General features: G+C 45.6%; 1 protein-coding gene across 20 annotated transcripts in view; it reads left to right on the forward strand.

Moving 5' to 3' along the window:
- The window catches only part of EPB41L1 (erythrocyte membrane protein band 4.1 like 1), a 247,953-nt gene that overhangs the window by 167,609 nt on the left and 56,281 nt on the right, over positions 1-24,063 (forward strand). For 17 of the 20 annotated variants that reach the window (XM_053249591.1, XM_053249593.1, XM_053249578.1 and 14 more), the window contains 8 exons: positions 3,762-3,964; positions 11,387-11,431; positions 11,859-12,023; positions 19,272-19,376; positions 19,476-19,518; positions 21,442-21,517; positions 22,657-22,875; positions 23,035-23,122. In XM_053249591.1, the coding sequence (XP_053105566.1) occupies positions 3,776-3,964; positions 11,387-11,431; positions 11,859-12,023; positions 19,272-19,376; positions 19,476-19,518; positions 21,442-21,517; positions 22,657-22,875; positions 23,035-23,122 (930 nt within the window). In that variant the 5' untranslated portion in view covers positions 3,762-3,775. The remainder of the gene's footprint in view (positions 1-3,761; positions 3,965-11,386; positions 11,432-11,858; positions 12,024-19,271; positions 19,377-19,475; positions 19,519-21,441; positions 21,518-22,656; positions 22,876-23,034; positions 23,123-24,063) is intronic. The other 3 variants (XM_053249594.1, XM_053249598.1, XM_053249597.1) reach the window with 1 other exon arrangement.

Below are 24,063 nucleotides of genomic sequence, written 5' to 3' on the forward strand. Positions count from 1 at the left end.
TTGCAAATGTAGGCTTAGTTTATGAGCCAGCAATTGTGGTTTATACGATCCTACCACATAGGTCCTACCAAGTTCGGGAGCTCTGCACATTCCTGTTTTCTTATCATGTGCAAGTAAAAAACAAGGTAGGAGGTACTGACAGTGATCATCTGCTAAGCTGCAGTTGGGTGGGAGGACTTTTCCTCTTACCTCATTCAGCAGCTGAGTAGGACGGAGCCTTCCTATCCAGTTGCCACTTAGCAGATTATCATGGAAAATTATTTCCGACCTTGTTTTTCACTCGCACACAATCAAACAATGGGAGCGACAGTTATCCTACCCTATTTCTGATAGTGTGAACTTCCTTATTGTTTGTGATCACCACCAATCCCCTTTCTTTCTTCAAACCATTTTCTGGCACACAGGCAAAATGCTTCGGAGAAAAGTGAGCCTTCTGTTATTTGTGCTAAAATATGGAGATGGTAAGAAACAGTGGGAGCCCGCACCTGCTACTCAGAATGGCTTCCTGCTGTTTCTTATCTTCTCAGAAATGGAAGTGAGACCTCTGGGGAGCTGTGTGGTGCTGGGTGTCCTGCTCACCAGAGGGCTGGTGGCAAATGTACAGGAGAACCTCGATATTCATGGATCCTGCATCCGCAGATCTGTGGTCGGGTAATGGACACCCAACCTTGGTATATGTGGTAAAAAATACAGGCCGGGAAGGGTTAAACTCGCTTATTCATGGGTCAGGGGTGGCCAGAAACTACCTCAGAGGTCATTTCTGGCCGCCATTTTGAGAAGAAGAGCCATTTTGAGGCTTGTTCCCCCTCCAGGGGAGGAACCACGATTTTTGACTCGGGGGGGCACTGCAGGATTGCTGGGGATCCACAGAGTTTTTTCATGTCTTTTGGTCATTTGGGGGTCCCCCCCCCACCTTAGAAAACTAACCCTGACGATGCCATTGCCCCAATTACTCAGTATTCACGGTTTCAGTATCTGCGGCACTAGCTAGGAATGGAACCCCTGTGAATATTGAGGTTTTTCTATATTTGGATTTGTAAATGCAGGTGTATTTGGGTAGACTGTAGCTAAACAAAGCATCTGAAGGAAAACTATGTCTGAGTGTGTCTAGATCTTGTTTTTCATGTGCTTGCAAAGACTGAGAAACCTGCTGTGTTGGCAGTACTGTCACTGGCATGGAACCTTAATGCTGGGCATTGGGATGGCACTTAATGCTGGCTTGGCACAGGCACCAGCACATTAATCTGTGCCCTTATGTGCAGCTTTGTCTGCCATCTCGTTAAGCCCAGACGACAATGCACAGGATGCGGTCAGCCCAGCCACTACAAGTCAGGGCTCAGCGAGCAGCGGGTGTCTGTTTCTGGAATCCTAATGGATTGTATTTCTCCTGAACAGGGGAATGGAAAGATTGGGCACTGCATGCAATTAAGCACTAGACTTTGACACTGACCAGATAAAAGGCTATGTAGCTGTGGCTCCCTAAGCCCCAAATGGAAAGATCTGGCTTTGTGTATACTGAGATCTCTCGGACATTCTTCTTACTCTGTTTGAGCTTTCTGTAATGGTACTCATCAGAGAAGTGTTGGAAGTTATAAACATCTGTGGCTGCACAAGAATTCAGTTGTGCCTGATAAACCTAACTGTAGATGGGGTTGGAAAGCAACTCTGTGTATGATTTATGTATGTGTAAGTGTTGCAGCAAGTGTAGGTATTAACCCAGTGTATGAATAAATATACAAGAGTGTGATCACATGTGGTATAATACATGGGGTATGTGGAAGACTGTTCCCCTCTGCCTTTTACATGCAAACATATTCTCTGCAAACATCCATCTCTGTTACTCTCTGAAATGAAGTCCGGGTTGATTTTCTGTAGCATTACTTTGGAGTCTTTCCTGAATGGTGGGCATCCATTTCATGCTTTCCTATGCTGTAACTTTAAAGAGGGCAAAAAGGAAGCTGCATCTTTTGAACAAATGCATACTTCACATTGAGTGAGGTAGCAGGCTGGCCTCCTCACTACTTATAGAACCTTTTAGAAAACAACTCTAAATATAAATGCTGAGTCACCCTTGTTTTAAGGAGCATTATTATATGTTATTCCTACAGGTGAAACTTGGAAAATTAGAATATCGTGCAAAAGTCCATTAATTTCAGTAATGCGAATTAAAAGGTGAAACTGATATATGAGACAGACGCATTACATGCAAAGCAAGATAAGTCAAGCCTTAATTTGTTATAATTGTGATGATTATGGCGTACAGCTCATGAAAACCCCAAATCCACAATCTCAGAAAATTAGAGTATTACATGGAACCAATAAGACAAGGATTGAAGAATAGAACAATATCGGACCTCTGAAAAGTATACAGTGTACTGTGCTTGATTGGCCAGCAAACTCGCCGGACATGACCCCATAGAGAATCTATGGGGCATTGCCAAGAGAAGGATGAGAGACATGAGACCAAACAATGCAGAATTGCTGAAGGCCGCTAATGAAGCATCCTGGTCTTCCATAATACCTCATCAGTGCCACAGGCTGATAGCATCCATGCCACGCCGCATTGAGGCAGTAATTGCTGCAAAAGGGGCCCAAACCAAGTACTGAATACATATGCATGCTTATACTTTTCAGAGGTCTGATATTGTTCTATTCTTCAATCCTTGTCTTCTTGGTTCCATGTAATATTCTAATTTTCTGAGATTGTGGATTTGGGGTTTTCATGAGCTGTACGCCATGATCATCACAATTATAACAAATTAAGGCTTGACTTATCTTGCTTTGCATGTAATGCGTCTGTCTCATATATCAGTTTCACCTTTTAATTCGCATTACTGAAATTAATGGACTTTTGCACGATATTCTAATTTTCCAAGTTTCACCTGTATATTACTTTGGATGTGTAGAGCAGTGGTGGCCCGCCAGAAACTCTTCAATTGTTGGACTACAACTCCTATCATCCCCAGCTGCAGTATGGCTAGGGATGATTGGAGTTGTAGTCCAACTGCTGGAGTGCCTCAGGTTGTCCACACCTGAAACAGGGTGTTTTATAACAACCCAGTAAGGTAGATTGGGTTGATAGTGTCTTTCCCAATGTCATTCAGGATATGCTCTCCACTTAGGGTTGCTGGAAATAAGGAGCACTCTAGAGGAGAGTAGGAATGGGTCCATTGCTCAGTGGTAGAGCATCTGCTTTGTATGCAGAAGGTCATGGTGGGCTGAGAAAGACTCCTACCTGAATCCTTGGAGAACTGCTGCCAATCATAGAAGACAGTATTGAGCTATATATAGACCAATGGTTTAACTCAGTATAAGGCAGCTTCCTATGTTTCTAGATTTGTTTGTACAGTGGAAAGCCATGCAGCTGGAGTATTTGGAATAAAAAGTCTTATGGGGCTCTGAGCTTCTGTACTAAGGTCCCTTATTTTAAAGTATTGCCCACCTGGCAATCTGGCCTCTGTGTTCCAGAGGGCTAGGTTTAGGGGCACTGAGCAATAATAAGAGTGATTTTCAGGGCACTCCATCAGGAGGTGTTTGCAGCAAAATGTCCATTCCTGTGTAGCATCTTGGGGTGGGGGTGTTTGATATTGGTTGGCAGGTTCATCAGGCATGCAGATTTGATTTGGAAGCCCTTTGGCAGTGGTGTTGCTGTGCTGTTGCGACATTAGTATTCCTGCAGACTCAAAAGAAATTGTTTCAGAAGCCAGGATTGCACATCTAATCCTTTTTCCATTCCTCTCATTTTACCTTTGAAAATGCAGAATAATTAGTAACCATGACGACAGAGACGGGTCCAGATTCGGAGGTGAAGAATGCCCAAGAGGAAACTCCACAGCAGCAGCTGGAGGCGGCAGCAAGTGGGCCAGACACAGTGACCAGTAGCCCTGTGCCCACAGCAAACAACCAGGAAGCTGAGGCTAATGAGACACCCGGGGCCCACAGTGACTCTAAACATGCGGAGCGGGTGAGTTGGGATTGGCGTAATTAGACATAGCCCTGGATGGTTTTAGCGCCAGGGCTCTGTCGATTGCCATTTGAAACAATAATAAAGGTGCGAGTGCCTCTGAGTAGGTACAGAGCGAAGGCACATTCATGCAGCTGTTTGAGCCCATGGCAGCTGCAGCAGCTTTGAACTGCCATGGTCTAACTCAGTCATGTGCATGCTGACTCCCACATGTTGAGGTAAGCTTGCGCTGGCTTTCTGCACTTTCTCATAGCTTCAGTTTGTGATGAAATAGTGACAGGGTGTCAAGGCGATCTGGGCTCAGCTTAGCATGTGGCAAGTAACAGGTACATGACCAACTTAGCCCATGGCACAACAGATGCAGGTTGGCACGACATGACTAAAAACAGCCACAGAGCCATGATGAATGAGCCCTGACTTTCTCTTCCCCCTAAATGATCCTGAATGGAGAGGAGAGATGGTATTGCAGTAATGAACATGAATTGTCTCCTTTGCTAAGCAGGGTCTGCCCTGGTTTGCATTTTGATGGATGACTACATGTAAGTGCTGTCTGCTGTAAGAGATTCCCCTTAGAGGATCTAAGCTCAGTGGTGGAGCATCTGTTTGCATGCAGAAAGTCCCAGGCTCAAACCTTGCCATCTCCAGGTAGGGCTGGAAAAGTCTCCTGCCTGAAACCTTGGAGAGCCACTGCTAAGCAGAGTTGCCAGAACCTAAGGGGTATACTCGTGGGCCATATGGGCCGTAAGCCAGAATTTGGCTTTTTAAAAGCCAAATCTGGCCACCTAGCTGCTAAGTCGGTGTAGACAGTACTGAGCTCAATGGACCAATGTCCTGACGCAGGATAAGGCAGCCTCCTATGTACCCACAGGAGCATTTTCTTGGAAGTAGAAAGGGCTTTTGGAGGGAGGGGGAGAGAAGCAAACATTGCTCCCTGCTCCCCCTCCACACTCACTTGCTTGTACAATGCACCATCACCCCAGGGATGCTGGAGGCTTCCTGTGAACCTGCATCCCTTCTTATGATGACCTACTGCTTCACGGTGTGTTGGCCAGTGTTAGGTGATGTATATGAGCATGAGCCTTCACACGTATGTGGATGCTAATGAGAAGCCAGGAACACACAATTACTCCAAACATGCAGAATGAGCATTTCAGAACTTATCCTTGGAATGTGTTTTCAGAGCTAGGTAGGGATGTGCACAAAATGGATTTTGCATTTCATTTTGAGTTTGCAACGAAACGCAAAATGCTGGAAACTTTTCATTGAAACAGCAGCCAAGCCATTTTGAGTGTTTCGAGTGTAATTTTGGAGGGCTGTTTTCTGGGGAGAGCCTGTCTACTGATTAGGGTCAGCAGGTAGACCATTCCTCTGAGGCAGGCCAACCTGCCAAGTCCAGAGTGGAGGCCTGGTCTACTTGCCACATGAGGCAGGTAGACCAGGCCGCTGTTCTGGACTTAGCACGCTGGCTGCCTTGGAGGACTGACCTACCTGCTGACCCCAATTGGTAGACCGATTTGCCCCAGAAAAACAGCCCTCCAAAATGGTGCTTGAATCACTAGAAATGATTCAAGCTCGAAACAGAGTAGTTTTGTTTTGAGCTTGAAAAAGGCCCTTTATTTTAAGGGTGTTACATTTTGAGCTCGAAACAGCCATTTCGAGCTTGAATTGTTTCGAGCTCGAATCGTTTTGCCCATCTCTAGGGCTAGGGCTTAGCCCTTGGCCATGCGAAGTAATAACAAAGAAGCAAGTTCATTTGAGCATGTGCAGAGTAGGGCCTCATTTTACAGCTGTTTGAGGTCAGCAGCTGCAACTTTGAATTGCTAGGGTGTCCGAGTCATAGAGAAACACAGAAGCAGCAGTAACCGGCACCAGCTGGTACATGTGTAAAAGGGTGTGTGTGGGGGGGGGGGTCCCATCTTGAATGAGAGAACTCCTCACAGCTGCTGCTGCTACTACTGCTACTGCTACTACTACTACTACTACTACAGAAATTTATATATCACTTTTCAACAAAAGTACTCAAAGTGGTTTACGTAGTAAAATAAATAGGTTGGTTTGCTGTCTCAAAAGGGCTCACACTCTAAAGGAAAACCACTGGAAGAATGTTGTGCTGTGAGAGGGACCGTTGATCTCTCCCTGCTAAATATAAAAGAATTGCCGCATTAAATGATGCCTCTTTGCTCAGTTAAAAGGAGTCAAGAGTACAACCCTGATTCTTCACTGATGGTCAAACTAGGCATCATGTTTTAGCATGTTTGTGAATGTGTAGTGGGCTAAAAAAAAGAGACTGCAGCTATAGAAAGCAAAGTCTTTAAGACAGTAGCAGTTCTGACACAACTAATTAGCATAAGCAAATAGTTCACACTCATGTCATAACCTATTATAATAACACAATAACTGTATAGCATAAACAAATAGTTCACTATCATGTCTTGAACTATCCTGTCCCCCCACCCCTTTTTAAGCCCTCTCCTAGCCGAGCATAAACAATCTAACTAGTTCCCCCCCCCCCCCATTTAACTGCTACTGTCTCTTACCACAGAATGCTGGACTTGTGTGTTTTATACTGGCAGTCATGCCAGTATAGTTAAGACCAAGAGTAGTTTCAACATTCAACCATAATGAGGCTCCATGCACCCACACATTGCCAGGACTTTTCCTGGTGTCAGCCGGGACAAGTTTCCAGGACTGAAATGGCCTATCGAATCTATTGCAAATTATTTTAGGACTGCAGGTAAATAGGTGGCCTTTTGGGGTAGCACTGTGCCTTGTAGAGATGCATCAGGCAGAAATACATCAGGTATTTCTCTAGGAAGTGATTGGGGAAGTTGTAGCTGTTGAATGCCTGCCTGGATTCATCCCTCCCCAGCCCAATGTCCAGCTGAAAGACCAAGGCTAAGTGTTGGTGCATGGAGCCTCATTTCTAAAGCTGGCGTGATATGCAAGACTGTAAAAAGTCTTAAAAGCTTCTATGGCGCAGAAGTTAAGATCTCCATCTTTTATTTTCAACTAAATGCAGCCATGGAGCCCCTTGATCCAGACTGGGACCACAGTGCAGAGGGAGGCGGTTTAACCCTTGCTCTGTTTACCCAGTGGAAATCTCCCCCCCCCTCAAGCTGGTATTTGTTTGTATGAGTAGTTCTACTGTATCTTGGGATGCCTTCCTGAGTGGGCATAGAGAAGAGTGCTGTAGCCTCCATATTCCGGTATACTCGGCTCTCTATGGAAGAGAAGATGGCACTTGATATCTCCCAAATAAATCCTTAAATCAGGATGATCAGCACCGGGGGGGAATATGTGCCATGGGAAGGTTGCAATTTGTTTTTCATTTCACATGGCTGAGCTGCCGCTGGCAGTGTCTTATGCCTGCTTATAAAGACACATGAGACCATATGAAAGTCTCGTAGTGACGGGGAATCAATATGGAGCTTGTTCTTTGAAGGTCATGTTTGTGACCCTGCCCATCTGCCAGATAGAGATAATTCCCTCTCAAACTTCATTTGTATACAGGCTCCATGTTTCTTCTCTAACATAGAATGAAGTAATGGATGTAGTTGTGTAGTCCGGCATCCACACATTTATTGTTCCAACCTTGAGAACCATCATCCTTCCCTTTTGACTATTTGGAATTTCCTCTGGTGAGTGGAGAGGAAGTTTCTTTGGTGGGGGGATGAATGCATCTCATTCAAGTGCAAAGTTTGGAGAGAAACAAACAATCAGCAGAATTAATGAATTCACAACAGTGGCCAGAACAATAATATAAACAGAATGGCTAATAGATGCTGAGTTCTTTGTTCAGGAATAAAAAAAATGGACTGCAGCTCAAGGCCCTTAGCATGGGGAAAAGGTGACTAGCAGACCAAAGAACAAAATTAAAGCAAGCTAATTATATTGTGGGGGACGGGACCCGCAAGCTAATGGCTAAAAACCTGTGTGGACTAAATGGGTGAAAAGATAAATGATGTGTTATCTCTCCCATTGAGGATGGGGCTGCAGCTCAGTGGCAGAGTATCTGCTTTCCATGCAAAAGATTCTGGGCTCATTCCCTGGCATCCAAATAGGGCTGGGAGCGATACCTGCCTGGAACTTTGAATAACTGCTGTCAATCAGTGTAGACCAGGGATTCTCATCATTGGGTCCCCATATGTTATTGGACTTCAACTCCCATAATCCCCAACCAAAGGCCATTGGGGCTGGGGATTATGGGAGTTGAAGTTCAATAACATCTGGGGACCCAACGTTGAGAATCCCTGGTGTAGACAATGCTGAGCTAGATGGATCAATGCTCTGACTCTGAATAAGGCTGCTTCCTATGTTCCTACGTTACTTTCAGGTACCATGTCATTTGCCAAAAGTTAACTCCATCTGGTATGCATCAAAATTATCTGGACTGGTTCCGGGCCTTCCAAGAGTACTGCCTGTCGGAGAAGATACACAGAAGCTACTTGACTAGCTTAGAAAATGTACCCAATGTTGCTGTACAGAGCTGATAGATTAGTTGTTGGTCAAGGGGTGCATGTGTCTTGAGATGTCATGAACTTGCCTAATTTATCATAAGCTGCATTTCTGAGCACACTTATCTGGAAGTAAGTACCTCAAGGGTACTTACTGAAATCAGCAAAATGATTTCCAAGTAAAGGTGAAGGCATATCCTCCCTAAATTCCTGCCTGGAGGTGGTGATGGGCTGGATTAGGAATAACAAATTGAAACTGAATCCAAATAAGATGGAGGTACTTTTTGTGTGGGGTAGGAACTCAGGATACACTTTTGATCTGCCAGTTCTGGATGGGGTCACACGTCCCCAGAAGGAACAGGTACACAGTCTGGGAGTGCTTTTGGATCCAAACCTTTCCCTGATGTCCCAGGTTGAGGCAGTGGCCAGAGGTGCTTTCTATCAGCTTTTACTGATATGCCAGCTACATCCATTTATTGAGATAAATGACCTCAGAACAGTAGTACATCTGCTGGTAGCCTCCAGACTTGACTACTGCAATGCACTCTATGTGGGGCTGCCTTTGTATATAGTCCAGAAACTGTAGTTGATACAGAATGCGGCAGCCAGGTTGGTCTCTGGGTTATCTTGGGAGACCACATTACTCCTGTACGGAAAGAACTACACTGGCTACCAGTAAGTTTCCGGGCAAAATCCAAAGTGCTGGTTATAACCTATAAAGCTCTAAAGCGCTTAGAACCTGGGTATTTAATAGCCACCTAATGGCGCAGTGGGGAAATGCTTGACTAACAAGCAGAAATTTGCCAGTTTGAATCCCTGCTGGTACTATATTGAGCAGCAGCGATATAGGAAGATGCTGAAAGGCATTATCTCATTCTGTGTGGGAGGAGGCAATGGTAAACCCCTCCTGTATTCTACAAAAGAAAACCGCAGGGCTCTGTGGGCACCTGGAGTCGAAATCGACTTGACAACACACTTTATTTGAGAGAACGTCTTCTTCTCCATGAGCCCCATCACCCATTGAGATAATCTGGAGAGGTTCCTCTGCAGTTGCCACCAGTTCGTCTGGTGGCAACACAGGGACGGCCTTCTATGTTGCTGCCCCAAGAGTCTAGAATGTGCTCCCTGCTTAAATAAGAGCTTCCCCATCTCTGACTTTTTAAAAGTCCTTTAAGACTCATTTTTTCACCCAAGCTTTTAACTTGATTGTGGTTTTAAATTGTTTTAAGGTGTTCATTTATGTTGCTGTTAAACACTCAGAGACAGAAGTTTGTAGTGGTCTACAAATTAGATAGATAGATTAGATAGATAGATAGATAGATAGATAGATAGATAGATAGATAGATAGATAGATAGATAGATAGTCTCACATGCCAGATTCCCTTCTATCAAGACATGAAACAGGTGCTTGTCATGTAGCAGGTAGTGAAGAGCCTCATGGGGAGCAGTGGTGGAGGCCAAAAATCACAGGATGGAGGACAGAGGTAGTCTGTGCACTGAATCGGAGCAAGACATGAAGCAGGCCTTGGGTCTCCTACAATCCTGACTCTGGATCTTGAACAACAAATTAGGAAACTGACCATTCCAAGGCCCTCTTAGAGGATCTGCCTGGTGACCACTGTGCTTGGCATCAAGAGATTACAGATGTCACATCTAGGAAAGAACTCTTTGTAGCAATTATGTACAGTTTGTCATGGATTCATAGGAGTCTTTATTTTTTTCCTATTTGGCTATGAGCATGATTTGAGGATTTGGATGAGTGAATATTGTTTTGGATTTCAGAGGGCAATGGCACTGCCTGGCAAGGAGGATGTATCAGCAGTGTGTAAGCTGTTCTCTCCAGATAATTCTGCCAAAAGGTCGTCTTGCACCATTATAATAATTCCTCTGCTGACCCTTTTCCTTGAGTTAAGTGTCAAGCTTGCTTCTATTAATGGAAAGGGTTACAACTGCAAGAGGACTCGGCTCTGATCTGACTGCAGAGTGCCAGACTGATGGTCAAAATATCACCCATGGGAAGGGACCGGCCTTTCTAACTACCATGTGGGCTGTGACCTTGTCTCGAGCTGCACTTTGCCTTTCTGCTGAGAGGCAGCCTTGGGAGAACACCAAAGCCATAGGAATTTTATGGTGCTCTGATGCTGAATCTTAACAAGAACGAATTTGCCCTTAGGAGATTTTTGTGCCCACTTGGGACTTTGGCTGTTGCTTTCTGATTTTACTTTTCCACTATGGAAACACTCAGATAAAGCACTGCTGGGCAGCAGCATAAAACCACAACCAGAGAAAAATGAGATCACAGCTCTGTATACTCAACACTTTGAAGGAAAGAAAACCAACATGTTGTGCCCAATTATGTGGCCAGTACATGTGATGCAAATCCAGAACATTTGCATATATTGTTTTGCATATTGTTTCTTTGGGTTGGGTTTTTGTTTTGTTTTTTGGTCCATGTTCTGCAGCTAGCACTGCTGCAGGGGTTACACAACTTTGTCCCCCTGCGGACAATGTAGGTCTTCCCACCTCAGCTTCTCATCATAGCAATAAGTTGTATTTAGGAAGCATCTCCCAATCTTCTGGTCCTCCAACTGTCTACTCAGCGTGTGACAGCTGTGAAAAAGGCAAATCCCATACTTGGAATCACTAGGAAGGGGACTGAAAATAAAACTGCTAATATCATAATGCCCTGATACAGATCTATGATGTGGCCACATTTGGAGTACTGTGTACAGTTCTGGTCATCATATCTCAAAAAGGACATTATAGAAATGGAAAAGATGCAGAAGAGGGCAACCAAGATGATCAGGGGTCTGGAACACCTTCCTTATGAGGCAAGGCCACAACACCTGGAGCATTTTCATTTAGAAAAAAGAGGATTAAGGGGAGACATGATAGAGGTCTATAAAATTACGTATGGTGTGGAGAGAGTGGATAGTGAGAATTTTTTATCTTTCTCTCCTAACACTAGAACCAGGGACCATCCCATGAAACAGGGGTCATCCCAGAATCAGCTGTAAGTTATTTCCAGTTTTGGACATATCCAAAACATTCTTGTCTGGTGGTGGAGGGGGGGGGGCGGGCGGCAGGCAGGCATATTATTTCATTCTAGTGAACACTCTGGCTGAATAATTCAGATCTGACTTGGTCCACTTGGCTCATAGAGTTCAGCACAGACTATACAGTCCACATGTCCTGCTTCTCATAAGCAGTGTGGAGGCACTGCTGTAGGTCGGAAAAGAATTTATCACTTTGTTCAGGCAGTTCTCGGTGCACTGCAGTTGTATTCTGCAGTACCAAGGAGTGGAAAGATGCTAAGTGGGTATCCCCTGATCTAAATGTTGTAAGCCAGCTTTTGGTTTCTCCAGCAGATGGCTTGATCATACAACAGAGGACTACAGAGTGAGTGGTGAATAACATTGCATTCTTCTCATCCCTCCCAGGCTGTGGACATGGACGAAAAGGACTACAGTGAAGCAGATGGGATATCTGAAAAAACCACCCCCAGCAAGACCCAGAAATCCCCTCAGAAAGTCACCAAGAAACTCAAGAGTGCCATCTGCAGAGTGACACTGCTTGATGCCTCAGAGTATGAGTGTGAAGTAGAAGTAAGCAACGGACCATTCCCCCGTCATTCTGTCTCTCTTATTATTGTCTGACCCATTGGTAACTTTATGTATGTTGTTCACTACAGTATTGTAGACACTGAGTACTCTTCCTCCAGGGAGAATTGCTACTAAGATACACATTTTTTAAAATCTGTGATTGATATGTTAATAAATCAAGGCTTTCAGCCCTGCTATAGACACATATGCATAAACATGCTTAATTTCCTGTAGGGATGCACATGGAAAGCAGGTGTGACTCATGGACTGCCTGCTATTTCTGTATCTCAGTGGAAATGGTGTGTGTGTGTGTGTGTGTGTGTGTGTGTGTGTGTGTGTGTGTGTGTATTGAGAGAGAGAGAGAGAGGGAGAGAGAGAACGAGAACACTTGTGTAACTGTTATCTTGACTGGGATCCCACAAGAGGGAGGTTGCTATTAATAGCATACAAGTGAGATGTTGAAACCATCGTAAATCCTTGCTGCAAAGCCTCATTTGAGCAAAATCTGTGTCCGTTTCTGCAGATTGTTTCCCTTTCCTACAGGATGGAATGATATCCAAGCAAGGGCTCCCATCTGAATGATCAGATCATCACATCTGAGATCAGAATAAATGTTTCCCATTGAAAGAATGGAGTGCAACCCATTTTTTGCTCACACGATGAAGAAAAGGGGGGTGCATTCTTGAAGAATTTATTCCACTTTCCTGTTCCTTATATAAGAGAATAGGCTCCAGTTTGGGAATCCTAGATTGGGACCGGGGACACACAGACTTTCTCTCTGTTGCAGATCCTCTTGTACACAGGGTATACAGTAGGAGCAAGTTCATTCTCCTTATCTCATGTTTATGAGATTCCCCCGCCCCACTTTCTCTTTGTCCCAACAAGGGGACATGGCACTTCCCTGCAGGATGGAATATCTACAGGTATCTGTGGAGATCCTAGTTCTTTTGGAGCTGCAGAAGAGTCCCTCCATTTATTTGTAGCCTAGGGATGTTGCTGCTACCATCAGTTGTGGCTGTTACTGATCCAGCTAAGGCGATCAGGGGGGAAACCACTATTCTTACTCCAGTGCAGCAACTAAAGTGGCTTGTTCTAGTATATCATTTTAGAGTAGGGTTGTCCAACCTTGGCCCTTCAGCTGTTGTTGGACCATCATTTCCAGTCACAGCAGCAAATAGACAGGGATGATGGGAGATGTAGGCCAACATCTGCAGGAGAGCCAAGGTTGGACAGCCCTGTTTTAGAGATTCACTCAAACCATGTAAGCTCCTTACTGTAGTTAGAGAGTGAGCACAGTGCAGTATTTACAGTGTGGAACTGGGAAGACTTGGGTGCCAATCCCCACTCAGCCATATTTTTAAAGCACTCTGGGTGACCTTGGACCTGTCTCATGCTCTCAGCGTAGCCTGCCTCACAAGCATTGCTGTGGGAATAAACTGGGATGGGGAAGAACTATGTACACTCACAGAGCTCAGTGGCATGGCACATGCTTTGCAGGCAGATGATAACAGGTTAAATCCCCAGCATCTCTAGTTGAGAGGATCAGGTAGTAGCTGATGGTAAAGATCGCTTCCTGAGACCTGACGCCAGAGTAGATAATACTGGGCTAAATGGACTAATGTTCTGACTTGCTAAAAAGCAGCTTCATTTGCTGGAGGAAGGGTGGAATATACATGAAATAAATACTGGTTAAGACTAAATATACCCATGCAGCTCAGAGGGAGAGCGAGAGCGCCATTCTGCACCATGTGAGCCCTGCCTCATTGGATACAAAGACATTTAGGATTCTTCCATTGCACTGAAACAGCAGCAGTAGCTGCTTGTGTTGGAATTAGTTTTTCCTCTAACAGGGATTCCATATGTTGTTGACCACAACTCCCAGAATTCCCAAGCAAAAGCCATTGCAGCTGGGGATTCTGGGAGTTGCAGTCAGCAACATCTGGGAAGCCCTGTTAGTGGGAACACTGATTGGAACTCTTTTATTTTATTTATTTTTTATATTCATGTCCCACTTGGCTGCCTCTCCCTCTCTCCTAGCTTCGCCCCGGCTACCACATCACCTGCACAGGCTGCTTATTCACCCAGTTCAGTGGATCATTCGCTGGGTTGGGCGAATGAGCAGTCTGTGTGGCTAAAGTGAAAGCTGGGGCAGTGCAAGGAGAGAGAGAGGTGTGCAGGGTGAGTGGAGAGGGGAGAGAGGAGTGGAGAGAGGAGAGTGCAGGGTGAGGAGCGAGAGAGGAGAGTGCAGGGTGAGGAGAGTGCTAACAAGAGGCAGCCGTGTCTCATTTGCCACCCCCCACCGGCACCGGCTGCTACTGGATGGGAGTTGTAGTCCAATAACATCTGGGGACCAAAGGCTGGGAACCCCTGCTCTTAACTGAGTAATGGTGCTGCACGGCCCAGATGCACACCGCTAGTGAACGCTCTTCTCTCGCTGTGGCTCAGACTTTGCTGACAGGCTGATTCTGTCATGTCTGATTTTGCACCCTCATAACCTATATGTACTGCTCCAATTTGCCAAAGATGCAGAACACACTTCCCCCTCCCCACTGCTAGCTCCAGTGTAATTAATAATTTGAGATAATTCCAGCATTACTTTCAGAGGAACAGTAGCTATGCAGTGACTCACCAGGCTCTGTCGGTTAAGGCAACATCTTTTGTTGGGCCAATTCAATGTGGAAAATGCAGAAGCAAAGCAAAAATGTGATTGCATTCCATATCCCTTCTTTGAGAAAATGCTGATGAGCGAAAAACATACAGGGTGTGTATATATGTGTGTGTGCTTATGTAATGTAATTGTAATACGTGTGTGTGCATGCACACATACAGAAGAGAGAGAGAAAAATGCTATTGGTATATGGTGAACCAATTGCTTATATGTGATGAGCATGCAGACTGCTTGGTTTTTCCCCTGCACCAGTGCAGACTGGGATGTGGGTGTCTGGTGAGCCTCATGCAGTGGAAAGCCAGTCTTGTGGTAGTGAGCATGCTAATTGTCCCCTCTGCTAAGCAGGATTCACCTTGGTTTATATTTGGATGTGTTGACTACATGTGAGCATCTCTCTGCTGTAAGATATTCCCCTTAAGGGATGCGGCCATAGCTCAGCAGTAGAGTATCTGATTTTGTGTGGAAGATCCCAAGTTCATTTCCTGGCATCTCCAGGTAGGGCTGGGAACGACTCCCGCCTGAAACTCTGGAGAGCAGCGGCCAGTCAGTGTAGACAATACTGAGCTAAATGGATCAATGTTCTGACTGGGTATAAGATAACTTCCCATGGTGGCAGACAGGTCACCACATGTTAACAGCTGCCACATGAAGCTATGTAAAGCTGCCCACATGTTGCTGCTGTAATGTGTGTAAAGCTGCCCACATGTTGCTGCTGTAATCCCCAAAGAAAGAGAGACCTCCAGCTAGCCAGAGCTGACTCCATGAAAGCTACAGTAAACCTTTCTGGAGGATGCAGGATGGTAGTGGGCCTCTTCATTTCGTTTTTGCTTTTCTAACTGTAAGCATAATGCAATGCAAATGGAATGAAATTCCATCCCCATATAATGCATGGGACCATAGCGTTGCTAGGGGGGTGGCAGCCTCTTTGTTGCTTGACGGCTTATCTTGGAGAGCCTGTATCAACCCAAATGCTCATTGACATCTCAGGCAAAGGTCCTGCTTCACACTGTTTCACTTTGTATTAACAGCTGTAGGGAAATACAGCAGGGCCTTTTCAGTAGTGGGGCCCTGTATTCCGAAACACTTTCCCCAGAGAGGCTCTCCAGAGTCAATCGTTAACTTTTTTTTTTAGAGGATGATGTTTTTTAGAGGATGATGTTAATACCTTCTATTTAACTAGGCCTATTTTATGTTGAATGTTTTATTGATTACTTTTATTGATGATTTATGATGGACAGGTGGCTTAATATATATTGGAAGTTGCTTAAACTCACTCAGAAAAAGTGGAATAAGAATGACAGCTCTTGCCTGCGGGCTTCCCAGGGGTATCTGTTGGGCCACTGTGTGAAATAGGATGCTGGACTAGATAGCCCTTGGGCCTGATCCAGGGGGCTGTTCTTATGTTCTTAAATAAAGTGGAAAAAAGGACTGAGGAGGTGAAAGGGATCAGAGCCTGTCGGTTGCTTTGATCTCAGCACTCCCGCAGTCTGGCTTTTTACCTGACACCTTTTAACAGTGAGATTCTGAGAGGGAGCTTTACTTACTGCAGAAGGGCTGATTGTTACGGAGATGAAAGTTCTCTTGAGAAAGAAGGGTGGTGGAGGGATGGAACAGATTATTCAAGAAACTTTCAAAGCTGGTGAGGTGAGCTTTTCAGAGGCCTGAAAGAGCTTATGGAATTAGTTGTCCTTTTCTGAAGGCTGTGATTGATATTTGCCCATGGACAAACACGTCGAGAGATCACTCTGCTATTCCTACTTACCAGCATTTTAGACACAGAGAACCAAAATGAGTCCCTGCAAAGAGGATATATTGTCTACTTTACATGAGAGGAGTTTGGGGTGCAGGGGGAGGGTGGGCAATGAGGAGTGCAGATGGGGAAATGGAGTTTCAGAAGACAATGGAGGGTCAGGTTAATTGAAACTAGGATGGCTCAGGGAAAGGGTAGTTAAATCAATTAGTCTTTAGCAGAGGAACTAAGGCCGGGTTCAGATGTAGCACGAAACTGCAGGTCCAATAAAGCCATGATTCCATGTCCCCCCACTCTCCCATCCTCGTTTGGACGTTGGGGAGAGGGGCCCCTGCAATCAGGGAAGCTGACTAGGTGGACCTCCTTCTTGACAGAAGGACATCCCGCACAGCCAGTCAGGCCGGAGCGATGGAGGAGCTTGGGCCAAAACCACAGTGCCAACATTTGAACATAGTGCTGGCACCACAGAAATGGAGTTAAGGACAGTGGAAATCCACTCTGACCTGCTGTTTCCCGTGCCAAACTCCACTCTGTACCCTCATACAGAGTGGAGTTTGGCAAGGGAAACCGCAGGTCCCTGGGACCTCTGGTTTCTCAGTACATCTGAACTCAGCCTAAGGCTCATAAATGGGATGGGATGTTATTCCAAGTGCTGGACACAGTTGACAGGTGAATGGGAATGCAGCAGAAGGAGGAAGAAGAAAAGTTGTGGAGAGTCATTTAGTTAGGGGCTGAATGCTGGAAAGCTATAAAAACTAAGGACTAGGATCTTCAGATTGATCCAAAGTATGATGCAGGCAGCTTAGGAAGCAACATTTTATTAGCTGCTAGCTACCATGAACATTATTGGTGCCTGTCTCTTTCATTGTTGTTTGGATTTACTGTGCAGGCTGTCACTCATGAAAGTTGATCCTCTGAACTTGCTTTCTATTAAAAAAAACAAGCACAAACCCATGTTAAATGCTTAAATTGATTCAGTGCCTTTTGCTGCGCAGGTTAATGAGGAGTCTGTACAATGAAGTGCTTTTGTGGGAAAATGTTAATTGCCTTATTTTTTGTTGTTGACATTGATTGCTTCTTGCTCGCATAGCTGTTGCTCCCCCTTCTAAGGAACTTTGTGCTGGCATGGCAAGTCCTAGTAGGCTCTTCAGCTGCGATCCTGTGCTCGCTATCCTCAGTGTATTTCCTCCTAAGTGTCAATAGGAATACTCTGGAGAATCGTTCCAGTGGAGTCCTTGGGGTTGCAGGGCTCGCCTGTTGTTGTTCTTAAGCAGCAGTCAGCAAGAAAGTTAAATTCTTTCTCTAATAACATTTCTGGAAGTAGTCTGCTTCCATCTTCTGCCGACACTTTCAATGTTGTCTGCTAGAAATGTGAAAGACCTAGGGCCCTCCAGAATTTTGTGATAGAAGTGACATGTCCCTTCGATGGTACTCCTGCATAGTCTTGCAAACAGTGATGCTGTTGCAAATTCAGAAGTGCAGGCGCTCTCTATGACAGCCCCCTTAGCCACACCCACCTCAATGGCCACTTATCCCACTACTGCTGGCCTGATGGCCAGTCTGTGTTCAGGACTGTCCAGCTGTACCCCGCTGCTGCTGCTGTTTCCTCAGCAGCCACTCTCTCAGGGCCAGGCCTCCACTGGAGGCCTCCAGCACTGGCCTGCTTCTGCCACCAACCCTGCTCTTCCTGGTGGCCACTCTTCAGGGCCTCGGCTGTGCTGGCCCTGCTGCTGCTGCGGACCCTACTCTGCCAGGCAGCAGGTCTACAACGCCACTGTTTCTTTGGCCAAAGGCGCCTCTGTTAAGAATAGCAAGGAAACAGCCATTTTTTAAAAGGCGGCAGCAGTGGAGGTGGGTGATAACCCTGAGCTGCAAGGGTGAGTCCTTTTAAACAATTCATGTAAAGGAGGGGTGTTTCTGTGAGGGATCAGTAAAATATTGTGTCTGCCAGCCTGATATCAGTTCTGAAAGTGTTGGGGAGGCCATATTGGCCTCCCCAATATTTGTTTTAAGAATAGTTATCAGATCAGCATTGACCCTATCTATCTATCTATCTATCTATCTATCTATCTATCTATCTATCTATCTATCTATCTATCTTATTCAATTTCTATACCACCCTTCCAAAAATAGCTCAGGGCAGTTTACACAGAGAAATAACAAATAATAAGATGGATCCCTGTGCCCAAAGGGCTCACGATCTAAAAAGAAGCCTCGGTTAGACACCAGCAACAGTCACTGGAGGTACTGTGCTGGGGGTGGAGAGGGCCAGTTATTCTCCCCCTGGTAAATAAGGAGAATCACCACGGTAAAAGGTGCCTCTTTGCCATGTTAGCAGGGGTGCATTTCTAGAGGTGCACAAGCTACTTACCTCAGGAGTTCTGAAACTTGTGTCCTCAGATGTTGTTGGACTACAGCTCCCATCATCCCCAGCTACAATGATCCTCTGCCATTGTGGCTGGGGGTGATGGGAGCTGTAGTCCAATAACATCTGGGGACCCAAGTTTCAGAACACCTGGCTTACCTAGAAGAATAACGGCTGTATACATGCAGGGAAATAAGTACATGATTAAATGTGCTTCTGCCATTTTCTAACCTGTTTTGTTGCATCCTACTTGGCCATTTGTAGCCTTGTGGGTTTAGCAGCATAAGGAACCATTTCTTGCTTGCTCCAGGAAAACCAAGAATTATTGTGTGTGGTTGTGGAATCAAGGGAAGGAGTTCCAATTTTGCCTCTGTCCTATGAAGCACCATAGCAGGTGCTGGAAAAATGACAATAATATATCCTAGATGGGCCCCTGGCTCTTACTCTGTATATCTCTGTCTCCTGCAGAAACATGCCCGGGGTCAGGTACTCTTCGACATGGTCTGTGAACATCTCAACCTCTTGGAGAAGGATTATTTTGGACTTACGTTCTGTGACTCAGACAGTCAGAAGGTATCTACAGGTGCTCCTGAGGGGGACCTGGGCTTTGTCTATTCAAGATGTTTTCCTTAAATGGGACTACCCCTTACATGCCATCTCTTACCCTTTCAGAACTGGCTGGATCCCTCCAAGGAAATAAAGAAGCAGATTCGCAGTGAGTAGTCCAAAGCACATGTACTCAGGGTTTTGCGGTCTTCTCTGACAGGGTTTCTGCAGTAACCACTGTATGTAATACATATTATGTATATGGAGAGAGCAAATTGCTCCCTTGCTTGCAAAGGGTGTCTTGTGAAGTAATTCATTTGCATTCAAAGGGCTTCATTTCCCAGAGATATGAAGAGGGAATGGACAGAGACAAACATATGCTAACTGGGGGAATAAGACTTTGGAGAGCTGTAACTGGAGTTGTCCAGTGCCAAATTCCTCCTTAGTTTTGTGTGCCAAATTCTTGCTTAGTTTTGTATTAAGTGCTTTGCTATGAAGAATAAAAGAGCAGCATCATTTGCCATTGTATGCCTGTGCACAGAGTTTTGGGCTTGTCCATCACATCCTTTTATGTTGCCCATCCGTAAAATGGGGGTATTAGCTATTGCAAGTCAAGAACAGAATGACTTTTAAAGTATTTTATTTGATAGGCATGCTGTGTCAGTTATAACAATCATAATAATGTGTTTCTGATAAAACAAACCAAAACGATTACACCGATTCTTTGGAAATACTCTAGGTCAGGGGTTTTCAATCTTGCGTCCCCAGATGTTGCTGGACTAAAACGTCCAGCAACAAAGGTCATTATGGCTGGGGGTGGTGAGAGCTGTAGTCCAGCACCATCTGTGGATTCAAGACTGAGAACCCCTGCCCTAGGCCATTCAGATAAATCAGAGTGTATTTTGCAGCTGTGAGTTCCAGATGGACTGCTCCTGTCACGTTTCTATGAGGTTGTTTTTGTCATGGTAACTGGCAGAGCTAGGTTTACTACTCTTGAGACTTCCATTTAACACAAATCTGGGGAGAGAAGCCAGCTAAATCTCTGACCCTCACTCTGCAGCTCTAGTGCCTCTTAGTATTTTAGAGATAACTCCTACTCTTCAAAGGAGCTGCAGACAGATACCACCTTATGAAATTGCATGCTTATTCTTAACACTGGCTCCTTTCTTGAAACTCAACAAAGCCTGATTGGGTGCAGCTATTATTGATCTCAACTGGGCACATGTGCAGCCTGAAATTCCTTTCCTAGTTGTAAAGGGCTGGAAAATCAATAGATCATACGGCCTAATCTCTGACCCAAAGTCAGGAGGACCTTCCTCCTATCAGTCCCTTAGATCAGACTACTACTACTACTACTACTACAATGACAACAAATATTTGTCTACTGCTTTTCAAAAGAAGTTCTCAAAGACTCCATAGTCCAGATTAAATCTTCTAGAAGCAGAGAGCTGGTGTGCTGCATAAAGATGCTGGCATGCCAAATAGCTCCAGATTACTTAGACATCTCAGAGGAGTCCTGGTTGTACTATTCCTCCTCAGATAGAGCAAGTGGTGTCCTGCTCTAATTTAAACAGGCAGGAAATTGTGGTTATTGGAACTAGGCCTTTCTTACTATCAGCTTCCTCTTCCCTTCAGTGCTAAGAGAAATTCCTCATGGAACAGAAGAATATGGGTGGGTTTGCTGTGCAGTGGTTCGTACAGATGCCGCCGGAGGTCTTTCCCCAACAGCAGGCCCTCTGGGAAACATGAGCTTGTTTCCATGGCAACCACAAGTCATGGTCTGTCTGTGCGATGAAGCTTGTTCTCCTATGTCGTAGGTCTTAGCAGGAAGCGCACCCTGCCGTTTGCCTCAGCCATGAGCATCCAGTCAAGCAAGGGTCCCTGCTGACTCCGAGTGGTTTGCCTGCTCTAGACACATTGATAGCTTCCTTAGAGGCCTGAGCGGGGAATGGGAGGCAGCCCAAACCATGAAAACAGCAGTCAGAGATGTTGGGTGCATGTTTGGAAGATGCAGAAGACAGATGCCTCCACTGGGCATGTATATTCCCTTATATTTTCTCCTCCTCCCTTTCTCTTTCTCACCTTTACTCAGGTGGCCCCTGGAACTTTGCCTTCACTGTCAAGTTTTACCCACCAGATCCTGCCCAGCTCACAGAGGACATTACAAGGTGAGTAAAGCCAGTCCTAGTAAAAGCCAATTTGCACACTTCCCTTTTCAGAACGGCATGTGTTGCTGAATCATGAGTTGTCATTTTGGCTGCCAGACGAAGGTAACCTGTGTACTCAACAAACATCAATGGCACAGGAGATAAGTTTTGTTTCCTACCCACCAAGTGTAGTGCAGCCCAGTAGCTATATATTGCAGCCTGCTAGATGGTGTGTGTGTGTGTGTGTGTGTGTGTGTGTGTGTGTGTGTCACACACACACACACACACACACACACACAGAGATTTTGTTGTCAGGTTTGGATTTAGATCTAAAAACGTGCTGTCTCCCTCACATACTTGTATGCTGTGGTAAGGGTTTGTTTTTAATTCTAAGACAGGCCTGCATAAATAGTGACCCACTGTTGCCAATTGCAGCTCACCAGCCACATCATGAGGCTGTTCTCACAACCAGCCTAACCCTGCCTAGGCTGCCCCAAGCAGGGTTAGGCTGGTCATGAGAAGCACTGAGATCCTTGCAGATCCCTCTGCTCCCTGCTCGCCTAACCCCCTTAACAAGCCCAGCTTTTAGCCAAGGTTAAGGGTGTTCTCGCACCCTTACCCCAGCTATGTGCAGCCCAAGGCGTCACAGAGACGGGTGAATAGAATGCCCGTCTGAGTGTGCCATGCGTTGAGGGATGCCTGGAGACAGAACCACAAGTTCCGGCCCTAGATCCCTGCACCCTGTTCCGTACTTCACAGAGCTGCACAGAGCAGGGCTGTCCACGTGGGTGCACGGTAGGCGTGCTGATGGAGGAACGTTCGGTCGTCTAGTGGGGAGGCTAGGTTAAGGGCAGCCTTCCCCGCGCGCCCTCCCAGCTTGCCTAAGATGATCATGTGACTCACTCCAGTGTGTCCTGCCAGGGGCCTGTGGACATCTTTGTCTTTGCAGTCTTAGGCGCCAGTGAAAACACGACGTTTATCAAATCCCATGTATCGTCGTATATGGCTGGTGGTGTATCTTTGCCTTGATGGGTCAGACGTTGTGCAGGCCTGTCTTATTAAGAGGAAAAGGTGAACTGTCCCTTCGTAAATAATTGCAGCCCTGCGTTCTTGCTCACTTTTTGCTTATCTCCATTCTAATTACACCCTCTCCCCTCCAGATACTACCTGTGCCTACAGCTCCGAGCAGACATAATCACTGGGCGCCTGCCATGCTCCTTCGTCACACATGCACTACTCGGCTCCTATGCTGTACAAGCTGAACTGGGAGACTATGATGCTGAGGAGCACACGGGCAACTATGTCAGTGAGCTACGTTTTGCTCCAAACCAGACCAGGGAGCTGGAAGAGCGCATAATGGAACTGCATAAAACTTACCGGTTAGTGAGTTCTACATCCAGAGCGAGCAAGACCCGGGAAAGCTGCTCTCTCACGCAGTTTGAGAGCTGTAGTGTTAATACAACCTGTATCTCTGGGTCTCTGTCCCATACAAGGGCCATTTGTTCATATTGCTGCCATTTCTCCCTTTTCTTTCGAAGGGGCATGACACCTGGTGAGGCAGAAATTCACTTCCTGGAGAATGCCAAGAAGCTCTCTATGTATGGAGTTGACCTGCATCATGCCAAGGTATCCTGAGCCTGACAATCCAGAGGTCTGGCAGCCCACAGCCGAAAAGCGTCTTTTGCTCCTGGGGTCTTCTGCAGGCAGCCTTTTCTCCTCTGTAGAGACCTGAATTCATGGACTGTTTTCTTGTACCTCTCCACTGTGTTCCTTACTTTGAAACACCAGGAAAAGTGCTCACAATTTACAGAGCAGAATTAGGCCTAAAGTTCCATCACTTTTTAAAGTGAGGCTGTGTTCTTTGCCTCTTTCAACCTGATAGCTATGGGTTAAATCACTCAGTTTAAGTGATGTGTTGGGAATGTGGATTGAATACTAGAGCCTTGTTAAGTAGTAGAGCAGCTGGAGCCCTGTTAAGACATCATGAAACTCAGATACACTGTTCCTACAGAGAGGGGTAATGGGAAATTGCCAGCCAGCCATAACCCCTACCTAGTACTGACATGCTCCCTGGCAAAAAAAAAAACAAAACCCTGCTTTTCCTGGGTTCATCAACACTTGTCTAAGAAGAGCAGTGCTGCATTCAAGAACACATCCTCTGTGCGATTTAGAGCCCTGGGCATTCTAGGTTCTACATCATACAGAGAAAGTGTCCCTGGGCTCAGTGTTGCCTTCGTCAGAGAAATGCTGAACCCAGGGCCTCTGTAGAGTATGGCCACAGAATGCATCTGTTCTAGGAAGGCGTGGCTAGCTCCCATTCCTGCTCTACCCAGGTTTCATAACATCAGAATAGGACTTAGACCTGTACTGGGATAAATCTATTGGCACAAGATTCTTTTTTTTTTTTAAGGATGAAGGAACATCTTTCCTACACCTCACCCTTTATCCCATCTCTCTTTTCTCCTTTACCTGTTTTCTTTGTTTCTTTCTATACTGATGTATGATCTGGCAGCAACAATAATTATTGACTTCTCCAGCTTGAGCAGTTTCATACTTTAAAGGAGGTA

Source organism: Hemicordylus capensis, chromosome 4 (assembly GCF_027244095.1).
Source record: "Hemicordylus capensis ecotype Gifberg chromosome 4, rHemCap1.1.pri, whole genome shotgun sequence".
Lineage (NCBI taxonomy): Eukaryota > Metazoa > Chordata > Lepidosauria > Squamata > Cordylidae > Hemicordylus > Hemicordylus capensis.